Source organism: Berghia stephanieae, chromosome 4, assembly GCF_034508935.2.
Source record: "Berghia stephanieae isolate SIO BIC M18660-M18661 chromosome 4, UCSD_Bste_1.3, whole genome shotgun sequence".
Taxonomy (NCBI): Eukaryota; Metazoa; Mollusca; class Gastropoda; order Nudibranchia; family Aeolidiidae; genus Berghia; species Berghia stephanieae.
The window spans coordinates 455,945-470,944 of NC_088363.1; the positions used below are offsets into that span (position 1 = coordinate 455,945).

At 37.0% G+C, this 15,000-nt stretch overlaps 1 protein-coding gene across 1 annotated transcript in view; it reads left to right on the plus strand.

Moving 5' to 3' along the window:
- The window catches only part of LOC144969878 (ankyrin repeat domain-containing protein 16-like), a 13,113-nt gene extending 1,633 nt beyond the window's left edge, over positions 1-11,480 (plus strand). The window contains exons 2-5 of the mRNA XM_078908913.1: positions 1,407-1,550; positions 3,676-3,800; positions 6,790-6,997; positions 9,803-11,480. Of these exons, the coding sequence (XP_078765039.1) occupies positions 1,407-1,550; positions 3,676-3,800; positions 6,790-6,997; positions 9,803-10,408 (1,083 nt within the window). The 3' untranslated portion in view covers positions 10,409-11,480. The remainder of the gene's footprint in view (positions 1-1,406; positions 1,551-3,675; positions 3,801-6,789; positions 6,998-9,802) is intronic.
- Positions 11,481-15,000: the final 3,520 nt, after the last annotated feature.

Below are 15,000 nucleotides of genomic sequence, written 5' to 3' on the forward strand. Positions count from 1 at the left end.
AATAACTCGAATCATCCAGGTACTGTTTTAAACGCAAACTTTAACGTTATAGTAAACACAGTAAGTAATGATGGCGTCGGCCGGAGTCTTTCAGCAAATTGTTTTTGAAATTAGAAAAATCACACCACTTATAAAAATGAAACTTATATTAAATAGCAATATTTATTAGACATTCCAACTTATTGAAAGTCCATAATGGCTAAAAGATTAAGTATTACAGTCGACTCCACTTAATCGCACACCCTCGGGAGTTTGCAATTAAGTGGAGAAGCTAATAATAGCATCTAAGCACCAGCTTGCATTTGCCATTCATGAAGGACATTCCCTTCTGAGTTTTCTAGGGGCTTGGGTCCGTCTTGCTCGAGACATGGTGTCATTAGGAGTTTTTTTTTGGGGAGGGATATTTTAGGGGGGGTTTTTTTTGGTTCGTTTTTTGTTTCCTTTTGTTTTGTTTTTTTAATGTTTTTTTTTTTTTTCGACAACAAAATGTGACGTTATTGTTTGTAAGAATAGTGAACCATTGATTGCTTTCTATTCTGTGCAAGTTGTTTATAAACCGTCTCCAATCTCACCAATGTTGGTAGATCATCAGTCAAGTGTTTTTCTTGAAGCGGCATAGGTTGTCCACTGTGTCAGTTTTCAGTGTTTGTCAGAGGTCGTGCATCACATTCTGATGGCTCATCTTTATATTCATTACCCGGACATTGTCTTTTGTGTGGCTGAACAGAATCCAGTAGCGCCTGATAAATCCACTGCTGGTGGGTATATTGTTTTCATTGTAACGAATCGATCAAATGCTTCAGCCGAAAAGTTGTTTGGAACGGAAACAGCATCGTTGATATTCATATGGCTATTGGTTGTCACTCCAGTCAAGCGATTAAGCGGAGATGGTGCATGATTTAGCTGAGCGATTATAAAGAAAAAATTCAGTTTTACGGGAATGTGTAGCGTATAAGCGGAGTGTGCGATTAACCGATGTGCGATTAAGCGGAGTGAACTGTATAATAAAACTGCGAAACTATGGAAGTCCTGTTGAATCTAATTATGGAATTATTTACAACCAAATCCAACAATTTCAGCCACCGTATATATTTACTTTAAAAGACCAGGACTGCAGCTAGGTTTGATAAAAAGTTGATTCCTTCGAAGAGGGCCTTTACTCACTTTTTCTTTACATAGGTGAAAAATGTTCGTGACAGGGTTGTCTTTGTCAATAAAACAAAAAGTGACAAAAATACAGGACCTTGGGCTCAGACATCATGTTTCATCCTACATGTTCAGTGTTATTGTTATTGTTAGCTTGGAACCCATTGTAAAGTGCTTTTAGCACATCAGATGGATATTTTACTATACAAAGAACCTGCATATAGTATAATATCATATTTGTTTTTTAATTTTTATTCAAGGTTTTATTATGGCATAATGCAAAAACAGACACAGAGTATAGTCCTAGGGGAAAACAACCACTACATTATGCTTGCAATTCCTTTGACGGAAATAAAGGAATTGTCCGAAAGCTTCTGAAAGCCGGAGCCAATATTAATTCACAAGTAAGTGGTTACCATAATATTTTTAGTGTATTCAATTGATGTATAATTGTGATGCTCAGTGGCTGTGGAGATGTATATATTTTTGACTGTAAAAAATAATAAACAAAAATGAAGATAGAACAGCTTCAAAAAAGAAGAAAATACCAAACGGATAGACGACAAAGATATTTTGTTGATAAAAAAAACAAACAAAAAAAAACATCTCTGTCGTCTATCTGGAATTTAGTAATGTCTTTGTCTTTATTGTTTTTTTTGTTGTTGGCTGAAGAAGAGGTTTGAGCCTGAAACATTCTGTGTTTGGTATTTTGTTCTTTTTTGAAGCTGTTATAATCCTTTTTGTTTATTACTTTTTACAGTCCACAGCTTCTAGCAGCTTTATATCACTTTGACTTTTATTTATGACTACAGCTATTCAGACTCAAGAGTCTTGCAATAGTCTCCCCCCCCCCCGTAGCTCAAACTCCAATGAATGCACGCGTGCAATCACGACGTGTACCAGATGTGAGGCTGGCCGACAATTCGACCTTGGCCTTCCTCAGTTTCTATGATCTAGCCAAAATTTTTGACACAAATTAAGAAAAAGTAGTGGTGACCAAAACAATGATTAGGGATGTGATCAGCTCTCTTTAACGATTCCTAAACAAGTCCCGAGAAGTTTTCTGATACTTTTTCTGTTCAAATTGCCCTTTATGTGGTCTAGTGGTATGATACTCGCTTTTGGATCGGAAGGTCCTGTGTTTGAGCCTCACTCGAGCATGGTTGAGTCCTTGGAAAAGGCTCTTTGCTCACATTCTCTCACCGTACTCGGGTGTAAATTGAGAAACTGGCCGTTAACAGCATTGTCTGTGTTGGAAAAAACTGGTAATTGTTGTGTCATGTCTCGTTCTACATGTTACGTGTTGATGTTGGTCAGGGACCCCCTGTAAAGTGCTTTGAGCACGTTTAGTGGATATTGCGCTATATAAATGCTCTAGTTTATTTACTTTTTTTTTTTTATCAGGCCTGCCAATGTGAAAAGTTAAAAATTCGTAGTTTTTAGGAGACAGAAATTGTATGGTAATAGTTAACTTTTTATCTTATCTGACCCTGTGGAAAATGCTGGCAGGTCAATAAAATATTGTCTGGCTGGGTCATATCTGATTTATACCTTGATTTTGGAAAACGATACTTTTTATATTGCCTATGAATAGTAAGTTTATTCATTAATTAATCTAAATATTGATTGTAATATTGCTCGTATGGCCTCGTTGTCCATCATTATAATTAAAGCTCGTTATGGTTTTCAGTATTAATAATGATAAAAATAATAATAATAATAAAAATAATAATAATAATAATAATAATAATAATAATAATAATAATAATAATAATAATAATAATAATAATAATAATAATAATAATACAATGAATTTACATAGCGCCTAGTGGCATGGTGGTCAAAGGATTTCTCATGAAAAACAAAAGATTTTGGGGGTCCCCTTAGGATATTTAAATTAGGAGATCTTAAATTTCGACTGGGTTCATAAAGTATTTTAAGCATTTTATCACAATCTTACTCATTTTGTCTCTCCATTTTACACATTGACATGGGTAAGGATTGGCAGCACTGCATTATTATGCTGTTTACACATCTGGATGCCCCTAGCAGACTATGGAGCACATCCTTAGAGAATGCCAGGACAGGCCCAGCTGTACTGACCATGACCTAAGAGTCTGCTTCCCATATGCTGTGGAGTGGGTTCGTTGTTGGAGTGACAAGCTATGATTGATGATGATTTAAAAAAAACTTGAGCTTTTATATAGCGCAATATCCACTAAACGTGCTCAAAGCGCTTTACAAGGCGTCCCTGGTCAACAGCAATACTTAACATGTAGGACTGGACATGACACCTGTTAGGCTATTTGCAATTTTTTCCGGACAGAGGCAAGGCTGTTAACGGCCAGTCACTCATTTTACACCTGAGTACGGTGAGAGAATGTGAGTAAAAGGCCTTTTCCAAGGACGCAACTGTGCGCTGTGCGAGGCTCGAACCCAGGACCTTCCGGTTCTGAAATCGAGTGTCATACCACAAGAACACATAGCCCCACGGATTATATTATTATGATATTTTCTCTTTGACACAAGGACATGTATGGGAACACAGGGCTCTACTATGCCTGCTCCAAGACCAACCATCCAGTCGTGGAGCTGCTGTGTGAGTCTGGAGCCAATGTCAATTTGCCATCGGACAATGAAACTCCTCTTATCATGTAAGTTGATGATTTGATGAATTTTTTAATCATCATCATCATTGCCTTTTTCACCCTGGGTCAGGGTATAGGCCACAGACAAACAGTTTCCATCCTTCTCTATTGTCATCATCATCATCCTCACTGCCTTTTTCACCCTGGGTCAGGGTATAGACCACAGACAAACAGTTTCCATTCTTCTCTATCCTGAGCTAACTTTATCTCATTCCAGGTCTTAGCACTTCTCTGTATATCAGTTTCTTTAATTCTTCTCCATGTTCCTCGTGGCCTTCCCCTTGATCTTCTGCCCTGAGGGTTCCAGTCCAATACTTTCTTTGTTATAGTGGAGTCATTCTTTCTAAGCGTGTGTCCAATCCACCTCCATCGTCTTCTTCCTATTTCCTCTCCCACTGGTTTCTGCTGTGTTCTTTTCCATTCTTCTTCATTTTTTATTCTATCCATCCATTTTATTCTGGTTATATTCGCATTTCCGTCACAAAATGGCCGACACCTGATTGAGGCAGCATGAGTGTGACAAGCGAAGACAAAACGAAAAAATTCGAATTCGGTGCAAAACCTCAATTAAAATACCCCTCTAGGGCCAATTGAATGTTCTGATGAAAGAAATGATACCATTGGTTCAATTTATAGTACTTTTGTAGAAAGTTGGATTGGATTACATTATTATTTTTGCCTTTCAAGACCAGCCGCACTGTGCGGCCATTGGCCAATAGAACAGATTCTGCTCTGGCCGCACAGTGCGGCCAATGGCGCTGAAAGAGTTGAGGCTGCGGGACTTGAATGTTTTGATTTGTGCGGCTACGCGGTCCAGTGATATGGCACTCGCTTTCGGATCGGAAGGTCCTGGGTTCGAGCCTCACTTGGTGCATAGTTGAGTCCTTGGAAAAGGCTCTTTGCTCACATTCTCTCACCGTACTCGGGTATAAAATGAGTAACTGGGCGCCAACAGCATTGTCTCTGTCAGAAAAAAATCGTAATATCGCCAAACAGGCATCATGTCTCGGTCTACATGTTACATGTTGCTGTTGGTCAGGGACCCTTTGTAAAGCGCTTTGAGCATGTTTAGTGGATATTTTGCTATATATAAAACCTCAGGTTTTTAGAATTTTATTTTTTTATAGATGATTAATAGAATACTCTTTACTAATCCCAAGGGGAATGTGGTATTTTGTGTCCATCTCAAACTCCCCCCCTCCCCCACCCAAAAGAAAAATAAATAAAAAAATAAAACAAAAAAAAAACACACACAAAAAAAAACATGAGGTGATCCCTGGCATCCATTTGTGTGTTCTGTTACAGACTTGGGGGTCTGGATAGCTTAGTTGGTAGATCACTCGCTTCATGAGAAAAGGAATCGAGATCTGTTCCGGATATTTTTTTTTCTGACCCCCTTGTCCATCCAGCAGTGATTGGGTCGCTGGGTCTGTTTGGTCTGGTGGAGAATACTTTGCAATAGATTAGCATCCTATCCAAAGGTAGCAAGCAATTGCTATTGCCCTTTTCACACTGTAGAAACCGGGATAAAAACTCTGCCATTATGAGAAAAACTTCCTGTTTTCCTTTCTTTTAATGCCAAAGAGTAATATTGGCTAGATTTCTTGCACAAGGAAAAAAACAATGTGTCGATAGCGGGCCTCAAACCAGGAACATTTGAGTGCATACTTGCTGAATCTTATGAAATTTTCGTAATTTTACGAATTTTAGACGAATTTCATGGTCAATTACGAAAATACGAAATTTTGTGGAAAGTTACGAATTTTAATTAAATTTTCAGTTTTGCTTAAATAATGATAATAATAAAAATGATAATAGTAATAATACTACAACTACTACTACCACTACAACTACTACTACTACTACTACTACTACTACTACTACTACTACTACTACTACTACTACTACTACTACTACTACTACTACTACTACTACTACAACTACTACTAAAACAACAACTACTACTACCACTACAACTACTACTACTACTACTACTACTACTACTACTACTACTACTACTACTACTACTACCACTACGACTACTACTACTACTACTACTACTACTACTACTACTACTTACTACTACTACTACTACTACTACTACTACTACTACTACCACCACTACTTACTACTACTACTACTACTACTACTACTACTACTACTACTACTACTACTACTACTACTACTACTACTACTACTACTACGACTACGACTACGACTACTACTACTACTACTACTACTACTACTACTACTACTACTACTACTACTACTACTACTACTACTCCTATAATAATGATAATAATGATGATAATAACAATAACTACAATAATAATAATGTTAATAATAATAATAATAATAATAATAATAATAATAATAATAATAATAATAATAATAATAATGATAATAATAATGATAATAATAATGATAATAAAAATAATAATTATAATAAAGCATTTCTACACTGCATAAGCATGACGATGTAATGTTGAAATGATCATCAATGTCAAATCGTGGTTGTTCGTACAAGATTCCAGAAATTACTAATTTCCTTGTCAAATTACTAAAAATTGACATAAAAATGACAAAATTTGAAGTTTTTAATTTGGCAGGCGTGTGAGTCTGAGTGCAATGCCCCATCCATTTGGTCATCCGTCCCACTACTACTTTTGTGTGGCTATGTGGTCTAGTGTTATGACACTTTCGGATTGGATGCTCAAGGGTTCCAGTCACTTTCTGAGGAGCGCATGGTTGAACACTTCAAAAAAAGCTATTTATTCACATTCTGTCACCATACTCAGTTGTAAAATGAGTACCTGGCTGTTAACAATGTTTCTTTTGTCGGATAAAACAATTGTACCACCCCCATGATGTTTCGTTCAACATGTTAAGTATTGCTGTTGGCTTGTGACCCCTTGTAGAGTGCTTTTAGCACATGTTTAGTGGATATTGCACTATATGGATTTATTGTGATGTTGTTTATTTGGTGTGTTTGCAGAGCATGTCAGAGGGATCAACTGGCTATCGTACACATGTTGTTGCTGAACGGAGCGGATGCCAACATGTGTTATGGCGAAGCCATGGAGATAGCCATCATGAAGAAATCTTATTGTTTAATAGAAGTCCTGGTAGTACACGGTACAAATTTGAATCATTCGAAGTTCTTGTCACTGGCGTGTGAGCACAGTGACATGAGAACAATGAGGGTAGGTCTTGATGCTTCATATAATGATCTGAATATCGGATACTTACAACAACCACCACCATCATCATCGTTATCATCATCACCACCACTGCCACCTCTTCCAGAAGCGTCAGCATCATCATCATCATCATCATCATTGTTGTCGTTGTTGTCATTGTCAACATCATCATCACTGCCACCTCTGAAACAACCACTACTTCATCACAATTATCATTACCACAACTACGACAACCACCACAACCGCACCATCATCATTATCTCTATCACTGCTTGCAACCACCACCAGACCATGATCATCATAACATCACCATCATCATCATCATCATCATCATCATCATCATCATCATCATCATCATCATCATCATCATCAACATCATCACTACCACCATGACTACAACCATCACTACCACAACATTATCTCTAGACTTCTACCATCATCAGCGTCACATGATCACCACTGGGTGGGGATCCTGACCTCCCATAGCGGGCAGGGAGGTCCATACTGTGTCTTCTATACCCTTATATCTGTTTTCCAACATGTTTTCTGCCTTTGTCTTGGAATGAGATTACTTGTTTTTTTTCCTGGCTGGGAGGGAAACAGTCAAATGCATAGTTATTGTTTTGGGAGATGATATTTTTTTCCTTGTAAATCATCTCTCTGTTATGTATTATTATTTTTATTTTGAATGTATAATGTAAGCATTTGAGTGTGTTCCTCGTTGTTGGATTTTGTGCTTGTGTCTGGATGAGACTTATAGGTGATCTCAAACTAAGTACATTGGTGGTATGCTCTTGGAATCTACATCTGATCCCTATTTGTTCCCAATTCCCCTTTGTCTTACTTTTTCTTGGGTGCTTTAATTGTAATTCTAGAACTTTTTACTATCCCATTTTCTTCCTTTTTACTGGCGCTGATAAAACCTAAATGTGTTGCAAGCGCCGTAAAACCCTTAAAAACAAACAAACAAAACAAACATGATCACCACTCACATTATTTCATTATTTTTGGTGATTCATTTTTGATTTGTCCTTTAAATTCGTGGTTTTACCCAAATATTTCCTTCAATTTGTTTGTTGCCAATGGCCTGTCTGTATTCGTTAATCTAATATGCATTTGCCTTATTGAAGAAAAAGGCTTCAAAATCAAAAAAAAAAATTGAGCTTTATATAGCGCAATATCCACTAAATGTGCTCATAGCGCTTTACAAAGGGTCCCTGGTCAACAGCAACATTTAACATGGATGGGACATGACGCCTGTTAGGTGATATTACAATTTTTCGGACAAAGACAACGCTGTTAACGGCCAGGTACTCATTTTACACCTGAGTACGGTGAGAGAATGTGAGTGAAGAGCCTTTTCCAAGGACTCAACTATGCGCCGAGCGCGAGGCTCGAACCCAGGACCTTCCGATCCGAAAGCGAGTGTCATACCACTGGACTACATAGCCGCACCAATGCTATTTCAGAAAAGTGAGTGGAGCAGGTACTTATGTTGTTTTAACAAGAAATGAAGTGAGTACAAAAGTACCAGAAGACGATAGAAAATAAAAAATGCGACATTTGGAAGTCGAACCCATGACCCAAATTTTACGTTTCATCAGCCTGGCCATGAGAGGGACAGACTACAGCCAAGTCCATTACTACATTAACTCACTCAACCCTAACACTGACTATATCCGTAGTATACCCGGGTTACTTTTACCTCATGCCTATTTATCACATTTTTATGAGACAAATTATAAGCGTAGTATCAAAGCTAATGTTTTTAGTTTTTTTTTTTTGCATGAATAAAACTATGTACATGCTCATTTTTAATACATTTTTTTCCAGTTTTGAAAAGTAGCAAAAAACCTCCAGGATTGAGTGAGTTAAAGTTATGGTTGTTTGACGGTAACAGTTAAAGGAGGCTAGATGGAAAAAATTTTAATTGAGCTTTTATATAGTGCAATATCCACTGAACGTGCTCAAAGCGCTTTACAAGGGGTCCCTGACCAACAGCAACACTTAACATGTAGAACGGGACATGATGCCTGTTAGGCGATATTACATTTTTTTTTTCGGACAGGAACAATGCTGTCAACGTCAAGGTATTCATTTTACACCTGAGTGTGATGTAAGAATGCGAGTAAAGAGCCTTTTTTAAGGACTCAACTATGCAAGGCTCAAACTAAGGGCCTTTCTGATCCGTAATCGAGTGTCAAACCACTAGACCACATCGCCACACAGGCTAGATGGATACGTAATCCTTTTCTATGATTTAATAAAGATATCATTTGATGGAGAAATGCTTTGCACAAAATATTTTCATATATTATGATCTTTACATGAAAATTTTTTAGGGCTTTTTTTGTTTTTGTTTGTGACAAAGGGCATCTCTGTAATTGTCACATTCTTTTTTTTTTTTTTTTTTCCAGAACAGCGCTATTATTATTATTATTATGATGATGATGATGAAGAATATGATGATATTATTATTATTTTATTATTATTATTATTATTATTATTATTATTATTATTATTATTATTATTATTATTATTATTATTATTATTATTATTTTATTTTTATTTTTATTTTATTATTATTATTATTATTATTATTATTATTATTATTATTATTATTATTATTATTATTATTATTATTATTATTATTATTTTTATTTTTATTTTTATTATTTTTTTAATATTATTATTATTATTATTATTATTATTATTATTATTATTATTATTATTATTATTATTATTATTATTATATATATTATTATTATTATTATTATTTTTATTTTTATTATTATTTTTCTCTCCCAGTTTTTGATCGATCACGGCGTTGACGTAAACAAACACGACAATATGGGGATGACTCCATTGCACAACGCCTGTTTCAACCCGAGAACTAAAACGATTTGTGTTCACTTCCTTCTACACCATGGAGCTCGGGTCGATCCGAGGTCCAACCGGTATACGCCACTGCATTACGCAGTCATTCATAGGAATCTTCACAAAGTCAGGATGTTACTGTCATACGGTGCTAATGTCAATTTATTAGAAGCCTTTGTCCTCTGTTCCATGATGAAGGAACACGAAGATTCGAGACGCTTGTATATTTCCGAGAAGTATATTGTAATCTTTAAACTTCTCATTGCAGCAGGGTTAAGATTGACTTTGAGTGATTTAAACGATTTGAAAGAGAGAGTGTCTTACACAGAGATGAACAGTTCAAAGGTTGAGTTAGAGGAATTGATCGAGGAACTTACCAAAGGACCATTTTCATTGAAGTTCTTGTGTCGGATTACCATCCGGTCAAACGTCAATCCGGTCGTGGATGATAATTTAAAAACGTTACCCCTGCCTGGAAATGTGATAAAATATTTGAATTTTAGTGATTTTTTAGAAGATCCATCTCAACATATATGATAGTTATGAGGTATTTATTTAATGACTTTTATAAATAGTCTTTCAAAACTCCTGTATGGCCCAGCGAGGCGGAGTTTATTCCCATTTTTGTAGATTTAAATTGGCAATAGCGATTGCTTGCTACCCATTTGGTGGGTCGCTAGTTTATCACAAGGTACTTTTTGCTAGATGTAACAAAATCACAGAACACAAAGAGGTCCTTTGACCTACCATGGTGGTCAGGAGGTCACGCTGTGTCTTCTATCCCCCTATATCTGTTTTCCGACTTGCTTTCTATCTTTGTCTTGGAATGGGATTACTTAGTTTTGTCACAGCCCGGGCTGGAGTCCTTGACTGGGAGGGAAACGGTAAAATATATAGTTATAGTTTTGGGAGATGATATTTTTTTCCATGTAAATCATCTCTCTGTTATGTATTGTTCGTGATGTATTCTGTAAAAATTTGAGTGTGTTCCTCTTTAGTTGATCCTGTGCTGGTGTCTGTATGAGACTTTAAGGTGATCTCAAAGTACATTGATTGTATGCTCTTGGAATCTACATCTGTTCCCTATTTGAACCAATTCCCCTTTTTCTTACTTTTTCTTGTATACTTTGATTGCTTTTACTTTAGAGGAGTCTTTGAAGGTCGTGTTAAACATCTTTGGACAACAGACAAGACATGAAAACTCAATTCAGCTTACTTGCAATGTTAGAATCGCGGAGTGTTAAGATAACAATGCGGGAATGTTTTATTATTGGACTGTATCAATTACGGGAATATTTTATTGGTATTAAATAACATTGGCAAGAATAGTTTATTGATTTAAGGTAACCGTGACAAGAATATTATACTGATGTAAGCTAATTAACAAGAATGTTCTATTGATGTAAAGTAACAGTGACAACAATATTTTATTGATATAAGGTAAGTGACAAGAATATTTTATTGATGTAAGATAACTGTGCAAGAATGTTTTATTGATGTAAGGTAGAAGTGACAAGAATATTTGATCTGCAATATTGATGCATTTCAGTCGGGGTTTTGTTCAGGGCCCTTTATCTCACAGCCAATAAATGAAAATCTCACTCTACAACATGTTCATGTTCACCTGTTATTATTCAGTAATCGCTGTGGCAATCGCTTTTGCTTCAGAAAACAAAACAAAACCGCAATGTTCGAAATGGTCAAAAGAATGGTGTTTGAAGCTTTCACAGTTTCGACACCCACATGTTCTTCGTGAACTGAGACAAATTGAACCACAGGATTTTCAGACTTTTCTCCTCATGGATGTCAGCTCCGACAATGAGCTTTTGCAAATGGCTAATGGAAATGTTACTGATCGAAGCTCATGGCTAATGGAAATGTTACTGATCGAAGCTAATGGCTAATGGAAATGTTACTGATCGAAGCTAATGGCTAATGGAAATGTTACTGATCGAAGCTCATGGCTAATGGAAATGTTACTGATCGAAGCTAATGGCTAATGGAAATGTTACTGATCGAAGCTCATGGCTAATGGAAATGTTACTGATCGAAGCTAATGGCTAATGGAAATGTTACTGATCGAAGCTAATGGCTAATGGAAATGTTAATGATCGAAGCTCATGGCTAATGGAAATGTTACTGATCGAAGCTAATGGCTAATGGAAATGTTACTGATCGAAGCTAATGGCTAATGGAATTGTTACTGATCGAAGCTCATGGCTAATGGAAATGTTACTGATCGAAGCTAATGGCTAATGGAATGTTACTGATCGAAGCTCATGGCTAATGGAATGTTACTGATCGAAGCTAATGGCTAATGGAAATGTTACTGATTGAAGCTAATGGCTAATGGAAATGTTACTGATTGAAGCTTATGGCTAATGGAAATGTTACTGATCGAAGCTCATGGCTAATGGAAATGTTACTGATCGAAGCTCATGGCTAATGGAAATGTTACTGATCGAAGCTCATGGCTAATGGAAATGTTACTGATCGAAGCTCATGGCTAATGGAAATGTTACTGATTGAAGCTTATGGCTAATGGAAATGTTACTGATCGAAGCTAATGGCTAATGGAAATGTTACTGATCGAAGCTAATGGCTAATGGAAATGTTACTGATCGAAGCTAATGGCTAATGGAAATGTTACTGATCGAAGCTCGAAGAAATAAATAACAATGTGAAATTGAATGTAAGCTTCAATTTAATAAACGAAAACAGATAATGCGGATGTTTAGGGTTTCCTCTTTATAAAAAAAAAAATAGGATGAATGATACACTACACAATAAAGCGTCCACAATATCTGTTTTTGTTTATTAAATTGAGCTTTTTTAAATTAAAAAAAAAATATATATATAGCACAATATCCACTAAAATGTGCTCAAAACGCTTTACAAGGGGTCCCTGGTCAACAACAACATTTAACATGTAGGACGGGACACGACGCCTGTCGGGCGATATTACAATTTTTTGGACAAAGACAACGCTGTTAACGGCCAGGTACTCATTTTATACCCGAGTACGGTGAGAGAATGTGAGTAAAGAGCCTTCTCCAAGGACTCAACTATGCGAAGAGCACGAGGCTCGAACCCTGGACCTTCCGATCCGAAAGCGAGTGTCATACCACTTGACCACATAGCCTCACAGGTACATAAAGCTGTGTCATTGGCATACATATATGGAAGTCGACTGAAAAAGAATGAATCATTTTCCAGAGCGGTTGCGTATAAAGAGTAAAAAGTAGAGGTCTAAGAACCTATCCTTTTGGAAATCCATATTTCACCTCAGTGACACCAGACTGAGTGTAATTGAGCATTACTGTTTGACTCTGGTCGGAGAGATGAGACTCTGGGTGGGGTTCCTGACCTCCCATAGTGGGCAGGGGGGTACATACTGTGTCTTCTATCCCCCTATATCTGGGTGGGGTTCCTGACCTCCCATAGTGGGCAGGGGGGTACATACTGTCTTCTATCCCCCTATATCTGGGTGGGGTTCCTGACCTCCCATAGTGGGCAGGGGGGTACATACTGTGTCTTCTATCCCCCTATATCTGGGTGGGGTTCCTGACCTCCCATAGTGGGCAGGGGGGTACATACTGTGTCTTCTATCCCCCTTATAACTGTTTTCCAACATGCTTTCTGTCTTTGTCTTGGAATGAGATTACTTGGTTTTGTCCTGGCCCTGGCGGAGTCCTAGCTGGGAGGGAAACAGTCAAATGCATAGTTATTGTTTTGGGAGATGATATTTTTTTCCCTTGTAAATCATCTCTCTGTTATGTATTATTATATTTGATATTTTGAATGTATAATGTAAGTATTTGGGTGTATTCCTCTTTGTTGGAATTTGTGCTTGTGTCCGGATGAGACTAATAGGTGACCTCAAACTATTTACATTGGTGGTATGCTCTTGGAATCTACATCTGATCCCCACTTGTTCCCAGTTCCCCTATATCTCTTACTTTTTCTTGGGTGCATTAATTGTAATTCTATAACTTTTTACTATCCCTCACTCACCGTTTCCTTCTGGAGAGTGATGAAAAACCCCTCTGCAGAAGATGTAACTGTGACCTCACAGTTCACCATATTTTAATTGAATGTACAGAATTAGAACAGATAAGGTCACAACATTATGAAAAATGGGACTTGAAGTCTCTGTTCCAGTCGGTCGATCCGCTTACAATTTTAAAGTATCTGCAGGAATGTAAACTCCTGCAGAAATTGTAAATAAATATTTTTACATAACAAACATGTAACTATTATGATTTTATAAGGATTTTATTACAACAGTACACGTTCTGGGCGGGGTTCCTGACCTCCCATAGTGGGCAGGGGGGTACATACTGTGTCTTCTATCCCCTTATATCCGTTTTCCAACATGCTTTCTGTCTTTGTCTTGGAATGAGATTACTTGGTTTTGTCCTGGGCCTGGCCAGATCCCCTGGCTGAGAGGGAAACAGTCGAATGTATAGTTAGTTTTGGGAGATGATATTTTTTTTCATTGAAATAATCTCTCTGTTATGCACTGTATTATGCTTTCTTTATATTATATATGATTTGTAAAACATTTGAGTGTGTTCCTCTTAGCGGGGACTTGCGCTTGTGTCTGGATGAGACTTTTAGTGATCTCAAACTAAGCACTTGGATAGTGTGCTCTTGGAATCTACACCCGTTTCTTATTTGAACCAATTCCCCTTTGTCTTCCCTTTTCTTGGATGCTTTATTGTAATTCTAGAACTTTTTACTATCCCATTTTCTTCCTTTTTACTGGCGCTGATATGACCTTAATGTGTTGCAAGCGCTGTAAAACCCTTCAAAACAAAAAACAAACAAAACAGTACACGTTTTGAACAGCTATGGCCCCTCAAGGCCGATAAAAATTGATAAAAGACAGAAATGGGCGCTTAAATGACCTAAATAGTGTCGAAAGCGCCGTTAAACACCTAAAAACAAAACAACAAACAATTCTCGTGACAAGTTGGTGGTTGTATTTTTGGACGTGCCAACGTGGAAAATTCGGGAGCCGGAACAGGTGTAAGATAAAGATATATGAAAAATGTGTCTGAAACATGTCGGACAAAATAAGAAGTCTATCAAATCTATCAGGCTTATTGGACAGGAGTTTATCCCGG